Source organism: Grampus griseus, assembly GCF_964374135.1.
Source record: "Grampus griseus genome assembly, chromosome: 1".
Classification (NCBI taxonomy): Eukaryota; Metazoa; Chordata; class Mammalia; order Artiodactyla; family Delphinidae; genus Grampus; species Grampus griseus.
The window spans coordinates 50,485,365-50,507,704 of NC_139017.1; the positions used below are offsets into that span (position 1 = coordinate 50,485,365).

The window sequence follows — 22,340 nt, forward strand, 5'->3', positions numbered from 1 at the left end:
AAGGATTTGACTAGAGTGGTCTGAACCCACTTTTCTAGGGTAAGGGCAGCCCTGGCACACACCTGCCTCAGTCTCCAGGGTGGTCGTTATCTCGCGAGAAAGGCTTGAAAGGGAGGGTGTCGAGAATGAGGAGAGGGAGGAGTCGAGGCCGCCTCCGCCTCCTCCACCTCCTCCTGTAGGAGGGGGTGCTGAGGGAGGGAACAGTTGCTGATCTCTGGATGTTCTGGGTAGTCTTGAGCAGGAGAGTATGAGGCGAGCTCAGGCCCGGGTGCGGCCGGGCTTCGGGGGCGAAGGCGCTGCCGCTGCCACCGCCATCTAACTCGCTGCTACCGCGAGGCCCGGCGCGCGGATGGTGCTGGTGCGGCTCGGGTGTTGATCCGCGTGTCCCCTCCCCCCTTTCCCCTCCCCCACGCGGTGGTCTCCTCTCCTCCCCCGGCCCGGCGGAGCCATGTCTCGAGGTGGCTGTTGCCCACACCTGTTGTGGGACGTGAGGAAAAGGTCCCTCGGGCTGGAGGACCCGTCCCGGCTGCGGAGCCGCTACCTGGGTGAGCGGGGGCCCTGGGGCGGAGGCGCTGAGGTCGCCGCCCAGAGGTGGGGGAGGGGGCCACGCCGCTGGGGCTATTGGAGGTGGGACAGCGCCTGGGCAGGGACGCCCCGGAGACGCCGAGGTGCTGGGTGGACCTTGGCGGACGGATCCCATGCCCGTGTCCTCCAATGGCTAAGTCCCCCTTTCATGCTGCCAGCCGCCGCCCTTACTGGGTTTTCCTTCGGGGGGCCGGACAGGGGGCAGACGGTACTGGCCGAGAAAGGTGTTGGGGTCGCTTCTGGAGTGGGACTCGGGAGAAGACTTGTCGAACCTCCCCGAGCTGCCGCGTTTAGAGCAAAAGTTGGCGCTTTTGCTCTTCTCCAGCGCTCTCCTCGCTCAGCCGAAGGACCTAAGTTTGTGTTGACCGCCCCTCCCCTAAAGTCTCGGGAGGGCTTAGGTGTCCGTGGCGACGCGCTGACCACCCTCGGGGACTCCGCGCTCCAAACAGACTCGGTGTAAACTGTTGTGCGGCTCCGAGCCAAAACCTGAAAGTGATAGATGAGCTCTCCCCACCCCCGCGCGCTTTCCCAGTTGGACTCTGCTGTTCGGTGGTTTCGACCGCTTTAAGGAGGTGTAGGGTTTCACGTTCCCATTCCCACCCCTGTGAAACACACTTGGCATTTACTGTTACTTAGTTAAGCTTTCTAAAAACAACCTTCGATACTTGGGGGAACGGTAGTCCAGTTCTTTTCGTTTTGCGTAAAGTGGATTTGTGAGGATTCTGGGTCACGCCTGAGCTAAAAGTGGACGGATTTAGTAGGGGTCTTTTTTCTTCCTTCCTCTGCAATCTTTTCATTACTCTTTCTTCTTTTTCTTTTCTTTTTTTTTAATTTGAAGATAAGACAACATCACTAAAATTTTTTTCTTTGCAATTTTGTTACTTTTTGCTAGGTATTTGTTGATGTCATTTGGTTTTGACTTAAAATCAATAAAAGAAAATGAAATTTCGCTACACCTAACAGTTCTGGTTTGTGAGTTATTTGAGAGAAGTTAGCAGGCATTTTTTTCCCCTTGCTCCTGTTTTTTAGTGTCCCAAGTGACATGAATACATTGTCCTTGTAAAAAATAAGAATGAAGCACAAATCCTTGTGATTTCTCCCATTCCAGTTTCACACACACACTCTTTGAGAGGTAACAGTGTTCTCTGTTTCCTGAGTATTCTTCCAGACCTTTTTCTTTGAATTCTTACAAGCACATGTGTACATATAGAAATGCTGTAGGAGTGTGTGTGTGACCTGAATATATGGTGTCATACTGTAAACAACTGTTTTGCAACTTGTTTTTTTTTTTTTACATAACATCTTGGAGATCTTTGCATGGCAGTAAAAATAGATCTATACAGTCTTTTAAACTATTGCAGAGTATTTAACAGTATGAAGGTATCATCGTCGACTCAGCCTTTCTTCTTTTTTTGGACATTTGCTGTTACTAACAGCACTACAGTGAACCTCCTTGCACATGCTTTTTGTGCATTTGTTCTAGGATAAGTACCTGGAGTGGTGATTAATCATTTTAAAATTTAATATCAATAGAGAGTGCTTTTTAAACCATTAACCTAAAAGATGTGCAATATTTCTTTTAATACTTGCTGAGAAAGAACTTAACTTTAGCTTAATAAAAAAAACTTGTGTTCTACACCAATGAATTTATATGTGGTCTTTTATCTCTATTAGTTGGAGCATTTAAATAAGTAGTACTTATATGTAGGTTTATGTATTAATGTTTTCTGCTGGTTCAGTTACTTCAGCTGTATCTATGATAGAGTCAATTAAAATATAAAACCATACATTTTCTTTTTCCCTTCCTCTTCTAGCTCCATAATGGGAGTGGAGTTCATGTGTTGGGTGGAGGAGAATTGAAGAGTAAGAGTCCACTGTCTTTAGTAGAAAGTCGAAATTATAGATTTTCAAATATATGTATATTCATGCAGGAAATTCCATATCTTACATAATATTTTAAATGTGGTAGTAATATATACTTTATAATTAGCACATCCTTTAAAAGTGTTTTTTTTAAAATATTCAAAAATAGCTTGAGTAATTTCTTAGCCTTAGGAGACTTTCTTTACACCTTTAGTTTATCCATCTCTTTCACACTCCAGTGCTAATCTTGGCTTAGCAGGAAACAGCAAAGTCCACATTGGTATTGCCTGAATTAATGAGATTTAAAAAAAATGATATTTTGAAGTACTCTTATAAAGTCTTCTTTTTAAGAAGTCCAAGTGTTTTAAAAGGTAAGTAGATTTTTTCGGGGGGGGGGGAACTTCAATATTTAAACATTTTGATTGTTTATCTATAGTACTGTAGGTTAAATATTTTTCTAATTTATCTCCATTATTTGTATTTCTAATAATGAATTACTTCTAAATAACAGTAAAATTGGAATAGAAGCAATTGACAGATTTTTCTTGTAATGTGCATTTCAAATTAACCATAGCATGTGCCTTTTCAATAGTAGTATTCATGTTTTACAGGTGATTTTATTTAAATTTGGTTAATTTTTTCTTCCTCCCATCAAAAAAAATTGAAGTTCACAAAACATCCTTTTATATTGTGAGAATAAAGATAATTTGTCATGTATTATTTAGAAGAAGATGTATATGTTTACTTATAGCCCACAAATTCACAAGATTCACCTGAACCAATGAAGTGTTTTGTCTAGCATGAACTCAGAGGCTAGGCCAGGGATTGTAATCTTTATGAGCCCGATCTAAATTTCAATGGAGGATTTATTTTTTTAAAGAGCAGTTGTCAAAGTCCAGAGTCAGAGACACCTGTACGTCTAAATGTTTCTTAAGATACCGTATACTAGTTATAGAGTAGTGCTTTTGGAACTCAGTGATTGTTATAATAATTTATTAGCCATACATATTTCATTATAGTTTTATAGAGATAAACATTACTTATAAAAGAAATTATCTGTACATTTCTTCTTTCTCTTCCTATTTCTCTCATTTTAGACAGGCTTGCGTACAATTTGAATTTACACTTTCTAATCCTTCTAAATTAAAGACAGTAATTGACTAACAAAAAGCAATTTAAGGGAAATTTTCAAGGGAGTTGTTTGCCCTAATGTATTATATGTTTAATACGAAGTGTTTAAGTTATGATTAGGCAGTGTTTTGGTCAACTTGGGATGCTGTAACAAAATACCATAAACTGGGTGGCTTTTGAACAACATAAATTTATTTTTCAAAGTTTTGGAGGCTGGAAGCCTGAGATAAGGGTGCTTACATGGTCAGGTTCTGAGTCTGGTGAGGGCCTGCTTCCTGATTCATAGCCATCTTTTCACCATAACCTCACAAGGCAGAAGAAGTGAGCTAATTCCCTGGGATCTTTTTTATAAGGGCACTAATCCAAGCCTAATCACCTCCCGAAGATTCCCACCTCCTAATTAGGATTTCAGCAGAGGAATTGGTCCGGGTGGGGTGATGGGGGGGCACGAACATTCAGACTATACCACTAAGCCAGTGACAGCCTTATAGTGGAGATTGAAATCTCTTTTTGTTCAGGCGATTAGGAAGTCTGTGTCCTTTGAATATCGTTAGGGTCAGTATGTACTGAAATGGATAATTTTGCATTTAGATTAGTCTTTAGCGTATCTTGAATACATCTATATTCAGACTTACCAAGTTCTTCATAAAGTGTTGCCGGGTTAAAACATATTTTATGAGGGTCAGAAAATTCTGAGTTTTTCCTCCTTGTTAACTACTGGGGAAAAGTTAGTGAAGTATTTGTATTTTGTTTCTTTAGTCTTAAAATTTCAATGAAAGCTAAAAAAGGTCTGATTTTAATAGTTAATAATGACAGTTAAATATGACAAATATTTGTAATAGAATATGCTGTTAATTCCTGAAGATTAGGCCACCAAATGCCTGTTATCAATCATAACAACAGCAGACAATTGAATAGCTCTACTGTAGATTTCATTCCTACCTGGTGTAGGATGAAAGTGCTTAAAAGGGATAGGAGCTTCTGGTAGCACAAAATTTATATTTCAGGTATGTTTTATGTCAGTGTTTTTCAAATGTTTTGACCCTGATCCACAGTAAAAATACATTTACATGGCAACTTGTGATACACATAACTAAAATAAAAGATTCCCCAAATGACATTTACCCTTACTAGGTGTGGTGCATTCTTTTTTCTGTTCCATATCGTGTTGTTAAAAATGTTGGTGTTGACCCAGTAGAATATCCACTAATGAGTGTTGGCTTGAGGTTCACAAAGCTGTTCTAAGTGGTGTGTTTTTTTAATAATTATAATTGAATGTTACTGACTTCAAAGTTAGGGTGGGTGTGTTTCCCAAGTAGTTGTAGTAGACTAAAAAAAATGTTTTTTGAATAGCGCTGATGGCAAATAAAGAAGATATAAATAACAAAACTTTTAATTTATACTTTGGCAAAAATACAGTACAACACTTTTAGATCCTCACTTTTTTTTTTTTGCCATGCCTCACGGCTTGCTGGTTCTTAGTTTCCCGACCAGGGATTGAACCCAGGCCCTCCTCGGTAGTGAAAGCCCGGATTCCTAACCACTGAACTGCGAGGGAATTCCCAAATCCTCATTTCTTGAGTAATACTTGCAATGGGATTGCCGAGTTGTATAATAAGTGTGTTTAACTTCATAAGAAACTTTTTCAAAACAGTTGTACCATACTGCATTCCCATCAGCAGTGTTTGAGAGTTCTAGTTGTTCCACGTTCTCATCCATACTTGGCATTATGAGTCTTCCTAATTTTAGCTTTTCTAGTTGATAATGTAGGTATAATATCACTATTGTTTTAATTTGCATTTGATTTAATCCTAATGATTAATGATTTTGAGTATATTTTCATGGTTTATTTGTCATTCTTATACTTTGGTTAAATATTCAGATTTACCTTCTTAATATTGTAAAAATTCTTTATATATTCTTGATACAAGTCCTTAATCAGATATATATTTTGCAGATATTTTCTCCCAGTTTGTGTAAGTCAATTTCTCTACCACATTCCATTGATCTAGGTGTCTGCCTTTATGCCATTACTTTCGGTCTTTATAGTGAGTGTTGAAATCAGCTAGTGTGATATTTTGTACTTGGTTCTTTTTTTCAAAATTGGCTATTCTGAGTCCTTTTCATTTTTTAAATTTCAGAATCAGCTTGTCAATTTCTATAAAAAGGACTGCTGGGGTTTTGATTGATACTGTGTTGAATCTGTACCTTATTTCAGGGAGAATTGTAGTCTTTACAGTATGGAATCTTCCAATTCATAATGGTGGCTTTTCTCTCCATTTATTTTGTTGTTCCTTCATTTCTTTCAGCAATGTTATATATTTTTCAGTGTACAGATCCTATATATATATTTGCTCTATTTATTCCTATATATTTAATGTTTTTATACTATTTTAGATAGTATTTTATAAGTTTATAAGTAATATCAAATTATTCATTGTGCATATATAGAAATAAAATTTTTTAAAATTGGCTTTATATCGTGCAACTTTACTCAACCTACTCATTAGTTCTTTCTTAAAAAAAATAATTTCTGGCTGCGTTGGGTCTTCGTTGTTGCGTACAGGCTTTCCTCTAGTTGCGGCGAGCAGGGGCTACTCTTCGTTGTGGTGTGCAGGCTTCTCATTGCGGTGGCTTCTCTTGTTACAGAGCACGGTCTCTAGGTGGACGGGCTTCAGTAGTTGTGGCTTGTGGGCCCTAGAGTGCAGGCTCAGTAGTTGTGTCGCACAGGCTTTGTTGCTCCAGGGCATGTGGAATCTTCCCCGGACTAGGGCTTGAACCTGTGACCCCTGCACTGGCAGGTGGATTCTTAACCACTGTGCCACCAGGGAAGCCCTACTCATTAGTTCTTATAAAATTTTTTTTTTTGCAGGCTTTTTTGGATTTTATGTAGTTGATTATGTCACTGCATATTAAGATTCTTCCTGGGAATTCCCTGGTGGTACAGTGATTAGGACTTGGTGCTCTCACTGCCCAGAGGGACCAGATTCAATCCCTGGTTGGGGTACTACGATCCCACAAGCAGCGTGGTGTGACCAAAAAAAGAAAAACCAAAATAACCAAAAAACAAGATTTCTTCCTTTTTTACCTATGTTGTTTTTTTCTTCCGTTTTCAATTTTCTTGCTTAATTGCATTGACCAGGACTCCAGTAGAATCTTGAAAGGAAGTAGTAAGAGTGGACATTGTTGCCTTATTCCTCATCCTGGAAAGCATTCAGTCTTTAACTATTAAATATGTTGTTGACTGTAGGTTTTTGTAGATACCCATTGAAGAAATCCCCTTCTACTCTTAAATTGCTGAGAGTGTTTATCATGACTAGCTGTTGAATTTTGTCAGGGTTTATTCTGCATCTGTTGAATTGATTATATGATTTGTGTTTCATAGATTATGTTAACATATTGATTGATTTTTGAATGTTGAACCAACATTCAATTCCTGGGCCAAATCCTACTTGGTTATGATAAATTGTCCTTTATATATTGCTGGCTTCACTTTTGGTAAGAATTTTGTGTTTTTGTTCTTTAAGGATATTAGCTCACAGTTGTTATATTTTTGCCTGTTTTTCGTATCAGGATTATGCTGGCCTCATAAATGTGTTGGAAGTGTTCTTCTCTTTTTCTGAAGAGTTTGTGTAGACTTGAAATTACCTTTTCCTTAAATGTTCGATAGATTTCATCATTGAAGCCATCTGAGCTTGGAGTTTTCTTTGTGGGAAGGTTTTGTTTTGTTTAGTACTTTAACTTTTAATTTAGAGATAAGTGTAGATGCATGTGCAGTTGTTAGAAATAATACAAAGAGATCTCATATACCCTCAATCAATTTCCCAATGGTAGTATCTTGTACAACTATATTAATATATCACAATTAGGAAACTGACATAGATAGATCTATGAATCTTATTCATATTTCCCCAGTTTTACATGCACTTTTGCATGTGTGTATTTAGTTCCATGCAATTTTAGCACTGATTTTAGTTTTTATTTTTTTAAAAAAATTTTATTTTATTATTATTTTTTAATACATCTTTATTGGAGTATAATTGCTTCACAATGCTGTGTTAATTTCTGTTGTACAACAGAGTGAATCAGCCGTATGCATGCATATATCCCCATATTCCCTCCCTCTTGAGCCTCCCTCCCACCCTCTCTATCCCACCCCTCTAGGTCTTCGCAAAGCACGGAGCTGATCTCCCTGTGTTATGCTGCTGCTTCCCACTAGCTATCTGTTTTACATTTGGTAGTGTATATACGTCGATGCTACTCTCACTTCACCCCAGCTTCCCCCTCCCCCACCATGTCCTCACGTCCATTCTCTATGTCTATGTCTTTATTTCTGCCCTGCCACCCGGTTCATCAGTACCTTTTTTTTTTAGATTCCATATATATGTGTCAGTATATGGTATTTGTTTTTCTCTTTCTGACTTTACTCTGTATGACAGACTCTAGGTCTATCCACCTCACTACAAATAACTCAATTTTGTTCCTTTTATGGCTGAGTAATATTCGATTGTAAATATGTGCCACATCTTCTTTATCCATTCATCTGTCAATGGACATTTAGGTTGCTTCCGTGTCCTGACTATTGTAAATAGTGCTGCAGTGAACATTGTGGTACGTGACTCTTTGAATTATGGTTTTCTCAGGGTATATGCCCAGTAGTGGGATTGCTTTCTATTTTTTGTGTTTTAAGGAACCTCCATACTGTTCTGCATAGTGGTGTATCAATTTACATTCCCACCAACAGTGGAGGAGGGTGCCCTTTTCACCACACCCTTTCCAGCATTTATTGTTTCTAGATTTTTTGATAATGGCCATTCTGACCGGTGTGAGGTGATACCCCATTGTAGTTTTGATTTGCATTTCTCTAATAATTTTAATAAATTAATGTTAATTAATGTTAATAGATTAAAGTGGTTACCACCTTATTTAAGGTACAGAACAGTTTCATCACAATAGTCCTTTGTGATCCCATTTTTGGCCACAGCTACCTCCTTCCCTCCCAACAGCTAACCCCTGGTAACTACTAATCTGTTCTCCCTTTCTATAATTTTGTCATTTCAAGAATGTTACATAAATAACATGTATGTAATGTTCTAAATAACAGCATGTAAACTTTTGAGATTGGCTTTTTTCACTCTGCATAATTCCCTTAAGATTCATCCAGGTTGTGTGTACAATAGTTTATTTCTTTGTATTGTTGATTAGTATTTCATGATATCGATATATAACTAATCGTTCATTTGTTGAAGATATTTGTATTGTTTCCAGTTTTGACTATTAAATAGAGAGCTGTTACGAACATCCATATACAGGTTTTTGTATGAACATAGATTTTTATCTCTGGGATAAGTGTCCAAGAATTGTAATTACTGCACTATATGATAAGCACATTGTTTACTTTTGTAAGAAACTGCCATACCTTTTTCCAGTATGGCTGAACCGTTTTATGTTCCCATCAGCCACGAATGAGTAATCCAGTTTCTCTGCATCATCAGCAGCATTTAGTGTTGCCACTGTTTTTTTTTTTTTTTTTTTGCGGTATGCGGGCCTCTCACTGTTGTGGCCTCTGCCGTTGCGGAGCACAGGCTCCGGATGCACAGGCCCAGCGGCCATGGCTCATGGGCCCAGCCGCTCCGTGGCATGTGGGATCCTCCCGGACGGGGGCACGAACCCGCATCCCCTGCATCAGCAGGTGGACTCTCAACCACTGTGCCACCAGGGAAGCCTTGAAGTATCAATTTTTAATTGAAGTATTTAATTTAGTTCCAGGTGCTCAACATCGTGATTCGATATTTCTGTACACTACGAAATAATCGCCATGATCAGTATAGTTACTGTCACCATACAAAGTTATTACAATATTATTGAGTGTATTTCCTATGCTGTACATTTCATTGATGTGACTCATTTATTTTGTAATTGGAAGTTTGTACCTCTTAATCTCCTTCAACTATTCCCCCCAACCTCCTCCCTTTAGGCAACCGCCTGTTTGTATCTATGAGTCTGTTTCTGTTGTTACTTTTTTTTTTTTTTTTTTTTTTTTTGCGGTACGCGGGCCTCTCACTGTTGTGGCCTTTCCCGTTGCGGAGCACAGGCTCCTGACGCGCAGGCTCAGCGGCCATGGCTCCCGGGCCCAGCCGCTCCGCGGCATGTGGATCTTCCCAGACCGGGACACGAACCCGTGTCCCCTACTTCGGCAGGCGGACTTTCAACCACTGCGCCACCAGGGAAGCCCCTGTTCTGTTACTTTTGTTCATTTGTTTTGTTTGTTCTCTGTATCTATGAGTCTGTTTCTGTTCTGTTACGTTTGCTCATTTGTTTTGTTTTTAAGATTTCACATGTAAGTGAAATCATATGATATTTGTGTTTCTCTCTCTGACTTACTTCACTTAACGTAATATCCTCCGGGTCCATCCACGTTGTTGTAAATGGCAAGATTTCATCCTTTTCATGGCTGAGTAGTATTCCATTACATATATATGCACCACATCTTTTTTATCCATTCATCTTTTGATGGACAGTTAGGTTGCTTCTACATCTTGGCTACTGTAAATAATGCTACAATGAACATAGGGGCGCATATATTGTTTTGAATTAATGCTTTTGTTTTCTTCTGGAAATTACCTAGAAGCGGAATCGCTGGATAGTACAGTAGTTGTCTTTTTAGTTTTTTGAGGAACCTCCATACTGTTTTCCATAGTGACTGTACCAATTTGCATTCCCACCAGCAGTGCATGAGAGTTTCCTTTCCTTCACATCCTCTCCCACACTTGTTATTTGTTGTTTTTTTGATAATAGCCTTTCTGACAGGTGTGAGGTGATATCTCATTGTGGTTTTGATTTGCATTTCCGTGATATTTAGGGATGTTGAGCATTTTTTCATGTGCACATTGGCCATCTGTATGTCTTCCTTGCAAAAATGTCTGTTCAGGTCTTCTGCCCATTTTATAATTGGGTTTTAAATTAATTCATTAATTAGTTAATTGGCTGCATCGGGTCTTCGTTGCTCTGCGCGCGCTTTCTCTAGTTGCAGCGAATGGGGGCTACTCTTCATTGTGGCGCATGGGCTTCTCATTGCAGTGGCTTCTCATTGCAGATCATGGGCTCCAGGTGCATGGGCTTCAGTAGTTGTGGCACGCAGGTTCAGTAGTTGTGGCTCGCGGACTCTAGAGCACAGGCTCAGTAGTTGTGGCGCATGGACCTAGCTGCTCAGCAGCATGTGGGATCTTCCCGGACGAGGGATCGAACCCATGTCCCCCGCACTGGCAGGTGGATTCTTAACCACTGCGCCACAGGGGAAGTCCCTCGGGTTTTGTTTTGATATTGCATCATATGAGTTCTTGGTGTATCTTGGATATTAACCCCTTATGAAATATAGTTTGCAAAAATCTGCTAACATTCAATTGGTGGTCTGTTAGTCTTGTAGATAGTTTCCTTTACTGTGCAGAAAGCTTTTTAGTTTGATGTACTCCCATTTGTTTATTTTTGCTTTTGTTTCCCTTGCTGAGGAGACATAAAAAAAATATTACTTAGACTGAGGTCAAAGAGCATACTGCCTATATTTTCTTCTAGAAGTTTTATGGTTTCAGGTCTCACATTTAAGTCTTTAATTCATTTTGAATTTTTGTATATGATGTGAGAAAGTTTGTTCAGTTTGATACTTTTGCATGTAGCTTTCCAGTTTTCCCAACACCATTTATTGAAGTGGCTATCTTTCCCTTCATTCTGTATTCTTGCCTCCTTTGTCGTAGATTGATTGACGATGTACGTGTGGGTTCATTTCTCTGTTTTCTATTTTGTTCCGCTGATCTGTGTGTCTGTTTTTGTGGCAGTACCATACTATTTATTTGCTTTAGCTTGTAGTATAGTTTGAAATCAAGGAGTGTGATACCTCCAGCTTTGTTCTTACTAAAGATTGTTTTGGTTATTTGGGGTATTTTGTGTTTCCATAGAAATTGTAGAATGATCTATTCTAGTTCTATGAAAAATGCCATTGGTATTTTGATAGGAATTGCATTGAATCTATAGCTTGCCTTGGATAGTGTAAACATTTTAACAATATTAATTCTTCCAATCCACAAACTCAGTATATCTTTCCAATTTTGTCATCATCAATTTCTTTTATCGGTGTTTTATAGTTTTCTGAGTCTTTTACCTCCTTGGTTAGATTTATTCCTAAGTGTTTTATTCATTTTGGTGCAATTGTAAATGGGATTTTTTGCTTAATTTCTTCTTCTGGTGGTTTATTGTTACTGCATAGAAACAAGAGATTTCTGTGTATTGATTTTGTATCTGTAACTATTGAATTCATTCATTCTAATAGTGTTTTGGTGTATCTTTAGGAATTTCCATATGTAGTATCAGGTTATCTGCAAACAGTGACAGTTTTACTTCTTTCTTTCCAATTTGGATTCCTTTTATTTCTTTTTCTTGTCTGATTGCTGTGTCTGGGACGTCCAGTACTATGTTGAATAAAAGTACCAAGAGTGGGCATTCTTGTCTCATTCCTGATTTTAGGGAAAATGCTTTCAACTTTTCACTGTTGAGTGTGATGTTAGCTGTGGACTTGTCAGTAAAGTGGACCTTTATTATGTGGAGGTGTGTTCTCTTTATACCTACTTTGTTGAGGATTTTTATCATAAATGAATATTGAATTTTGTCAAAAGCTTTTTCTGCATCTATGGAGATGATCACATGATCATATGATTTTTATTCAATTTGTTAATATGGTGTATCACACTGATTGATTTGCAGATATTGAATCATCCTTGCATTCTTGGGATAAATCCCATTTGAATATGGTGTATGATCCATATAATGTATTGTTGAATTAATGATTTGCTAGTATTTTGTTGAGAATTTTTGCATGTGTGTTCATCAGTGATATTCACCTGTAATTTCCTTTTTTTGTGATTTTTTTTTTTTTTTTTTTTTGGTATCAGGGTGCTGCTGGCTTTATAGAATGGGTTCAGAAGTCCTTCCTCTTTAGTTTTTTTGAATAGTTTGAGGGTAGGTATTAGCTGTTCTTTAAATGGTAGAATTTACCTGTGAGGCTGTCTGGTCCTGGACTTCTGCTTATACTTTTGGTTATTGACTCAATTTCATTACTGGTAATTGGTCTGTTCAAGTTTTCTGTTTTTTCCTGATTCAGTCTTGGGAGATTGTACATTTCTAGGAGATTGTCGGTTTCTTTTAGGTTGTCCGTTTTATTGGTGCATAGTTTTTCATAGTAATTTCTTATGATCCTTTGTATTTCTCCTTTTTCATTTCTGATTTTATTGATTTGTTGATTTGGGCCCTCTCTTTGTTTCTTGATGTGTGTAGCTAAAGGTTTATCAATTTGGTGTATCTTTTCAAAGAACCAGCTCTTAGTTTCATTGGTCTTTTCTATTGATCTTTTAGTTTTTATTTCACTTATTTTGCTGTTTATTATTTCTCCCCTTCTGCTAACTGTGGGTTTTGTTTGTTATTTTTCTAGTAGCTTTAGGTGTAAAGTTAGGTTGTTTGAGATTTTTCTTGTTTCCTGAGCTAGGCTTGTATTGCTATAAACTTCTCTCTTAGAACTGCTTGTGCTAAGTCCCATAGATTTTGGATCAGTGTGTTTCCATTTTCATTTGTTTCCAGGTATTTTTGGATTTTCTCTTTGATTTCATCAGTGATCCATTGGTTGTTTAGTAGCATGTTGTTTAGCCTCCATGTGTTTTTTGTGTCTGCAGTTTCTCTTTATAGTTGATTTCTAGGCTCATAGTGTTATGGTCAGAAAAGATGTTTGGTATGATTTCAGTCTTAAGAAGATTTATTGAGACTTGCTTTGTGGCCCAGCTTGTGCTCTATCCTTGAGATGTTCCATGTGTACTTGAGAAGGATGTGTATTCTGTTGCTTTTTAATGGAACGTTCTTTCTGTATCTATTAAGTTCGTCTGATTTGATTTTTTTTTAATTAACTGAGGTAAGATACACAGAACATTTAACCATTTTGTAAAATGTTTATTTATTTATTTATTTATTTGGCTGCATTGGGTCTTAGTTGTGGAATGCGGGATCTTTTGTTGTGGCGTGTGGGCTCTAGAGCGTGTGAGCTCTAGAGTGCGTGGGCTCAGTAGTTGTGGCACGTGGGGATCTCTAGTTGTGGCACGTGGGCCCCATAGCATGTGGGCTCAGTAGCTGTGGCATGTGAGCTCTCTAGTTGTGGTGTACGGGTCTAGAGAGTGCAGGCTTAGTTGCCTCTTGGCATGTGGGATATTAGTTCCCCAACCAGGGATTGAACCTGCGTCCCCTGTATTGGGAGGCGGATTCTTAACCACTGGACTACTAGGGAAGTCCCTGATATGTTGTTTAAAGTTAGTGTTTCCTTATTGATTTTCTGTCTGGATGATCTATCCATTGATGTAAGTGGAGTGTTAAAGTCCCCTAGTAGTATTATGTTACTGTCAATTTCTTTATGTTTGTTAATATTTGGTTTATGTATTTATGTGCTCCTATGTTAGGTGCAGATATATTTACAATTGTTATATCTTCTTTTTTTTTGGCCGTGCCATGCAGCTTGTGGGATAAGTACACTCCCCTCAGGTCACCGGAGTCGTATGACCTAGGGGTGCCCCCTGTGTGGGCTATGTGGGCCCTTTTGTTGTGGTGGGGCTGATTGCTGTGGCACTCTGGTACATGGGGCTGGCTCCCAGCCCACTTGGCTGTGGGGCCCTGCATAGTGCAGAGGCTTCCAGCTGCTTGTGGCTGGGGCCAGGTCCTGGTATGGCTGGCTGTGCAGTGCAGGAGTCCTGGGCTGATACTGGCCAGCTGGCAGGTAAGGCCAGGTCCCAACGCAGCTGGTTGTTGGTGCTCGGAGGGGTCCTGCCATCTTTATATTTTCAGTGGGGTGTATTTTCATGTCTCTCACTGTTGTTTTTTCACTGTTGTTTTTTGAGACTGATTTATATAGTTTAGGTATTAGTCATTCGTCAGATATGCAGTTTGCAAATACATTCTCCCAGTGTGTAGTTTGTCTTTTTCTTCTTTTCATAGAGTCTTTTGCAGAGTAAAGGTTTTTAACTTTGGAGAGGTTCAGTTTATCAGTTTTTTTCTTTTATGGATTATGCTTTTGGTCTGATGTCTAAACACTCTTAACTTAACCCTAGGTCCTGGAGATTACCTCCTATGTTTTTTCCCTGAAGTTTTATAGTCTTATATTTTTACGTTTAAGTCCAGAGTCCATTTTGTGTTAATTTTTGTATGAGGTATGTGATTTACTGTGAAGTTCATTTTTGTGCTTATGAATGTCCACTTGCCCTAGCACCATTTGTTTAAAAGTCAGTATTTTCTCCATGGAATTGCTTTTGCACCTTTATTAAAAATCAGTTGGGCACATTTATGTGTATCTAATCGGTGTTCTCTATTCTCTTGCATTGATCTGTGTATCTGTCCCTTTGTAAATACCATACTGTTTTGCTTACTGTAGCTATATAGTAAGTTTTTACATCAAGTTGAGTGACGTTTTCTCCCCTCAATAATTCTTTTTCAAAATTGTTTTAGCTCTTCTCTGTCTTTTGCCTTTTTATATGAGTTTTAGAGTAAGGTTGTCCTTATCTCCAAAATACCTTGCTGGGATTTTGATAGGAATTGCATTGGACTCACATATCAGTTTGGGAAGGACTGACATCTTTACTATGTTGAGTCTTCTGATCCATAAACACAGTACATCACTCCAGTTATTTAGCTCTTTGGTTTCTTTCATCAGCATTTTATAATTATCAAGATACACATCTTCAGCATATTTTGTTATATTTATGTCCAAATGTTTAATTTTCTTCTGAGCAATTATTAATGTATTTTTTTTAATAAATCTATTTATTTATTTATGGCTGAGTTGGGTCTTTGTTGCTGCGCTCGGACTTTCTCCAGTTGCGGCGAGTGGGGGGTACTCTTCGTTGTGGTGCGCGGGCTTCTCATTGTGGTGGCTTCTCTTGTTGCAGAGCACAGTCTCTAGGCGTGTTGGCTTCAGTAATGTGGCTCGCAGGCTCTATAGCGCAGGCTGAGCAGTTGTGGCGCATGGGCTTAGTTGCTCCACGGCATATGGGATCTTCCCGGACCAGGGCTCAAACCCATGTCCCCTGTATTGGCAGGCGGATTCTTAACCACTGTGCCACCAGGAAGCCCAAATGTATTGTGTTTAAGTTCAACTTCTACCCATTCATTGTTAGTATGTAACAGTGTGATTTTTTGTGTGTGTTGATCTCATATGCTGTGATCTTGCAAAACTTACTTATTAATTCTCAGAGGTTTCTGGGTATATTACAGGAGATTTTCTATGTGGAAAATCATGTCATCTTTCAATAGGGACTGTGTTATTTCTTCCTTTCCAAGTTATGTGTCTTTTTTTTTTTTCCTTAACATTATTCCAATGTCTAAAACTTCCAGGACTGTGTTTAATAATAGTGGTGAGAGTGGACTTCCTTGTATTGTCCTGATTTTAAGTGGGAAGCATTCAGTCTTTCACCGTGAAATATGATATATTTTAGGTCTTTTATTGGTGCTTATTACCAGATTGAGGAAGTTTCCCTCTGTTGCTAGTTTGCTGAAAATGTTAATCATGAATGAGTTCAATCAAAGAAGCAGAATTACTAGGAGATATACAAACATACACACAAAGATGTGTTACTGGCATTTGACTTTGTGTAGTTGTGGGAACTCATTAAACTGTCTCTGTAAAGTTGTTTTCTTCATGTCTTTTGCTGGGGCTTGACATCCTCAGGACAGACAGTTGGGAAAGGATGATGGTAAATTGGGGATAGGAAGGACAGGCCTGAACCCATGAAAACATAAGATCTATGCCAGTTCTCACTGTCTTCAGTCTTATAGATGTAGGTGTTTTTTTAGGAGAAACTGGTACCCTTTGTCATGGACCTAAACACAAATTGGCCTAGTATTCCAAGAACCTAAAAGAGGATCTATGGGTAGCCAGGACGGTTATGGGCCTAGTTGCTCCCCATTCTAACGAGGTGAGCCAGACAAGTAACAATGTATATAAACAATATAAGCATCAATAAAAATCAGTATTGCTGTTACTTTACTTCCACCCACCAATCTTGTGCAAATATGACTGGTAATTCAAGTAACATGAATCATACAGGGAAAAAATTCTGGGAAACGTGGTTCGTTGTGAGTTGACCCATTTCAAAGCCACCACACTTAAATGCTGCTTGTTGTTCATTGTAAGGCTCTTGGTAGGGATGGGAGGGGGATTCCTGTCCCTCCCTTAAGGATAGGCAGTTTATACTTCGTTCCTGTCCTGGAGGCAGTTGCCTTTGCCTGAAATGGACGTGAGGGTTTCCTGCCTCTCTTAAAGCTAGTGGACCTTTGCTGAGGCTCTTTTTAGCTAGGGCTTCCCCAGTGGCTTAAGACTTTTGCTTCCCATGAGAGAAGGGCCTGAAAAGTGACTGGAGTTTCCTTTTTAAGTCTTACCAGACAGGGACTGTCTCAGGCTTCCTGTTGTTTTCAGTGTTTCATATGAGTACTTGGGGGAGGCTCATGAAAAAGAGCTGGTGACTGAATGTAGATTCTCTCTGTGCCTAGGATCCTAGAGATTCTAAACTGTGTCTCTAGCCCACATTTGGCCTTTAAACATTCATTTGAGTTTTTACTATTTTCTTCTTACACGTTTTGATTGCAGTCATCTCTTTGTCCTGTTCATTGTCAAAGGTAAAACAGTTCTGTGTTCTTTCTCTCCTCAGAGTTTGTTACACTTTAATTATCAGTTCTCCTGGTTATCTGGCAAGATGTCTTGGAAGCCAAAGAAGATTATGTCAAGGAGACAGCATTTACCTATGACAGCTAATGATGCTATGAGATTATGAAAAATGTGCCTTGAAAGAGACCATTGAATTTACTGATACCCCACGATTTCTGAGAACAAAACCAATGAATAGGAGGGGGCAAAACAGACAGTTCAGGAAAAGGAAGACCTGACAATGAGCTAGAGATGGCAGCGTTTGTAGTTGACTAGGAAGTTTGGCCTTAAAAAGAAGTTGCTCAAAGGGGCAATAGAGTCAAGTAAAGTGAAAAGTTTGAGGCCAACTGGCCCGAGGCAGGGGAACACAATCAGATTCACAGGTTGCATTAGACGAAGCTCTCCGGACCACCCAGTTCCAGAAACTGACCTGGAGGCTTTCCGGACCACCCAGTTCCAGGAACTGACCTGGGGACTTTGCGCCCGGCCCAGCCTTCCCGCCTTTCGAGGCGAGGTACTAACGGTCCCCCAGGATACCTGAAAAGACCACCAAATAAGGAATACCCTGCGCCCTCCCAGATTCACCACACCCCTTTCCCTTCTTCCCCTATAAAATCTTGCCCAACCCTCGCCCGGGCGCGACTTCTCTGGCCCCTTTCTCTCGGACCAGTGAACCTCGCCCGGGAGCGCTCCCTAATAAAGCTCACTTGAAGCTTTCCTCTGTTTCCCGGTGCCGTTTGTTAAGATCCGACCTTACATTTGGTGCCGAAACCCGGGAGGGGTACCAAGCCCCGCGGGTTACCGCGCGGGACGCTCCTCCCCTCCCCCAGGAGACAACCAGGGAACATCTACTCATCCACCTGATCTGGCAGAAAACGGGGTAAGTCCCCCTCCCTTGTTCCCTCCGACCCCCAGAGTCCCTACCCACCGGACTCCCTGTCCCCGGGGCGCGTCAGGGACTCCTCCGTCCTCTCTCCGGGCCTCGGGCAACTGTGGAGACGTCCCAATTGCCTGACGGCTCTCCGACCCGTCGGGCCTCGGGTGATTGTAGAGACGTCCCTATCGCCTGACCGCCCTCCGACCTGCCGTGAATTGGAGACGGAGACCAGGGACGCCTCTCTCCCTCTCCATTCACTCAGGGACAGACTGGGGGTCATGGGAACCTCACAATCGAAACCAGATTCTAAGACGCCCCTGGGGTGTCTCCTAGCCAATTTTACAGCTCTCGGTTTCTCCCAAGATCTCCGTTGCCGACGGCTTATTTTCTATTCCACTGTGGCCTGGCCACAATATCCTTTAGACAATCAATCCAAATGGCCTCCTGAAGGGACTTTAGATTTTATTATCCTCCGTGATCTAGATAATTACTGCCGCAGGACGGGCAAATGGTCCGAGGTCCCCTATGTTCAGGCCTTCTGGTATTTACGCTCCCGCCCTTCCCTCTGCGTCGATTGTTCCACTTCCCAGATCCTTCTTGCCAAACAGACATCTCCTACATTCAAGCCCCTAATTTCCTTTGACGATAACCCCTCTCCACTAGCCGCCCCACCCGAATCTCTCCCTCTTCCCCCTCCAGAGCTCCTCTCCAACCTCCACCCTACCCTGAAGCGGTCCCTCCTCCTCCCGAACCCGTTCCCCTCCAACCGTTCCCCCGAGGTTTCTCCTCCCACGCCCCTTGCTTCGCCAATTAGTGCACATACACGCTCTCACGACTCCCAAGATCCACATCTCTGCCCTCTGAGGGAGGTAGCAGGAGCGGAAGGATTAGTTAGAGTTCATGTTCCCTTTTCTCTCCAAGATCTCTCTCAAATAGAAAAGCGATTAGGCTCCTTTTCTGCCGACTCTTCCCGCTACATTAAAGAATTTCGCTCTCTCTCTCAAGCTTACGATCTAACCTGGCACGGTATCTTTGTGATCCTATCTTCTACTCTGACCCCTGACGATAGGGAAAGAATTCAAACTGCTGCCCGAAACCATGCAGATCAGGTTCACCTTACTGATAACTCCATGCCTGTCGACAACTCCATGCCTGTCGGAGCGACTGCCGTACCTGGCACCGATCCAGGCTGGACTTATCAGGATGGCCAAGATGGCCGTCATAAACGCGACCTCATGATCCAATGCCTCCTGGCTGGCATGCAGGCTGCCGCTCATAAGGCAGTCAAATTTGAAAAACTAAAAGAGATAACCCAAGAACCTAACGGAAATCCAGCTATCTTTCTCAATCGCCTTACAGAGGCCTTAACTCTCTACACCTGGCTGGATCCCGACACCCCGGCAGGGGCAGCGGTCCTAGCCACCCATTTTATCACCCAATCAGCCCCGGACATCCGAAAGAAATTAAAATGGGCAGAAGACGGCCCTCAAACCCCTATTTGAGATCTGGTAAAGATGGCCTCTATAATGGCCGTGAGGATTTGGCAGAATCCAGCCGACAGGCTCGAATGCACCAGAAGGTGGCCCTCCAAACCCAAGCTCTTGTAGCCGCCCTAAGGCCGGCCATCTCCCATGGATCACAGCATCCACGGGGTCTGCAAAAGGCAACTGCGCCGGGGGCCTGCTTCAAATGTGGAAAAGAAGGCCACTGGGCTCGCCAATGTCCCAATCCCCAACCTCCTTATAAGCCCTGTCCTAGCTGCGGGCTAACGGGCCACTGGAAGAGTGACTGCCCTACGACTGGCCCTCCCTCAGCGTCTCCACGCGGGGGGCAGGCCTACCCAATGGCATTACCACTTGAACTGCTGGGATTGGCTGACAACTGACGGCGCCTGGACTCGAAGACCCCCATCACCCTCGCCGAGCCCAGGGTAACGCTACAGGTAGTGGGTAAGTCCATCTCATTTCTGGTGGACACGGGGGCTATCTATTCGGTCCTGCCTACTTATTCCGGGCCAGTTTCTCCTTCCCAGATCTCGGTCATGGGTATTGATGGCAAACCATCCTTCCCACTCCAGACCGGTCCACTCGCATGCCATATCGAAGGACTCCCTTTTACTCATTCTTTCTTAGTCATACCATCCTGCCCAGTTCCCTTGCTAGGCCGAGATGTCCTTTTCCACTTAGGGGCCTCCCTCCAGCTGGTTAGACTTGACCCTAAGGTCCCCTCCTCCCAACTCCTGCTTCCTCTTCTCGGCCTGTCTCTAGAACCCTCCCCCTCCTATCCCCCTCTTCCAGTCACACCGAACCCAATCAATCCCCAAGTCTGGGATACTTCTAAGCCCATAATAGCAACACACCATCCCCCCGTCCTCATCCGCCTAAAGGACCCCTCCAAATTTCCATCAAGGCCCCAATTTCCCATCTCTGAGACTCACCTTAGGGGCCTACAACCTATTATCACCAGACTCCTAAACCAGGGACTCCTTATCCCCACTGACTCTCCCTGCAACACCCCCATCCTGCCTGTCCGCAAGACCTCTGGGGATTATCGCCTGGTCCAGGACCTCCGACTAATCAATGAGGCCATAATTCCTCTCCACCCAGTAGTCTGGATCCCTAACTTTGCTCTCCTCGCTAAACCCTTATATCTAGCCGCTAAAGAAACCCCTCAAGGACCCCTCACCTCTCCTTCCGCCGTTCGACAGGCCTTTCTCACTCTCCGTAACGCGCTGATATCTTCTCCTCCCCTTTCTCTGCCCAACCCAAACCGACCTTTTCACCTTTTTGTGGATGAACGGGCCCGGAATAGCCACTGGACTCCTTGCCCAGCCTGTAGGGCCTTCCTACCGCCCCGTGGCTTACCTCTCCCAACAGCTAGACCCAACCATTCGGGGATGGCAACCATGCCTTCGGGCCCTAACAGCGGCAGCCGAACTGACCAAACAAAAACTGACTCTGGCCCACCCACTAACCGTGTTTTCCTCCCACCGGATGGTCGACCTCCTAGGCCACAAGTCTCTCTCCCTCCTGGGCCCCTCCCGCATCCAGGAGTTCCACCTACTGTTCATTGAAAACGCTGCTATCTCCCTCGACCTCTTCCCCCTCCTAAACCCGGCCTCCCTCTTGCCTATCTCCGACACCGGGACCTCCCCTTCCCACTCCTGCCCCCAAGTCATAGAGGCCCTGAGCCCGCCGAGAGAGGGACTCTTTGACACCCCTCTTTCAAACCCGGACTGCACCCTCTTCGTAGCATGCTTGCTCCCTGTTTTCTTAGGTTACTTCGCAGGCGCATGGAGGAAGTCTTTTGGGTGGCCACAAACCAAATGCGCCTCGGTCCTTACACCTTGCTTCCTACAGAACCCCCCACTGGTCTCCCCTAAGCCTCGGACCTCTGGTCGCCCGACTCCCCTTTCGACACCCCCATTCAGCATGAAGTAGCCAGAGATCAGAACGCCGCCCCATTACACCAAAGATGTCGGGATGTAAGGCCAACTGGCCCGAGGCAGGGGAACACAATCAGATTCACAGGTTGCATCAGGCCGAAACTCTCCGGACCACCCAGTTCCAGAAACTGACTTGGAGACTTTCCGGACCACCCAGTTCCGGGAACTGACCTGGGGACTTTGCACCCAGCCCAGCCTTCCCGCCTTTCGAGGCGCGGTACTAACGGTCCCCCAGGATACCTGAAAAGACCACCAAATAAGGAATACCCTGCGCCCTCCCAGATTCACCACACCCCTTTCCCTTCTTCCCCTATAAAATCTTGCCGAACCCTCGCCCGGGCGCGACTTCTCTGGCCCCTTTCTCTCGGACCAGTGAACCTCGCCCGGGAGCGCTCCCTAATAAAGCTCACTTGAAGCTTTCCTCTGTTTCGCGGTGCCGTTTGTTAAGATCCGACCTTACAAAAAGTTTTGTTAAAGTGCTGTTCTGTCTCTGTTTCTCAGTATCAGCAGCCTTATTCTTTTCTCTTAACCAGTTGAAGTTACCCCAACTCCTTAATGAAGTCATTTTTTTTTTAAGGAATTTTGACTTTTTTAAAAAAAATTTAATTTATTTATTTATGGCTGTGTTGGCTCTTCGTTTCTGTGCGAGGGCTTTCTCCAGTTGCGGCAAGTGGGGGCCACTCCTCATAGCGGTGCGCGGGCCTCTCACTATCGCGGCC

The 22,340-nt window shown here is 42.4% G+C and overlaps 1 protein-coding gene across 7 annotated transcripts in view; it reads left to right on the forward strand.

Annotated features, from left to right (window-relative positions):
* The first annotated feature begins 200 nt into the window (after positions 1–200).
* The window catches only part of DCAF6 (DDB1 and CUL4 associated factor 6), a 172,380-nt gene continuing 150,240 nt past the window's right edge, over positions 201–22,340 (forward strand). For all 7 annotated transcript variants that reach the window (XM_082649066.1, XM_082649067.1, XM_082649069.1 and 4 more), the window contains exon 1: positions 201–545. In XM_082649066.1, the coding sequence (XP_082505192.1) occupies positions 449–545 (97 nt within the window). In that variant the 5' untranslated portion in view covers positions 201–448. The remainder of the gene's footprint in view (positions 546–22,340) is intronic.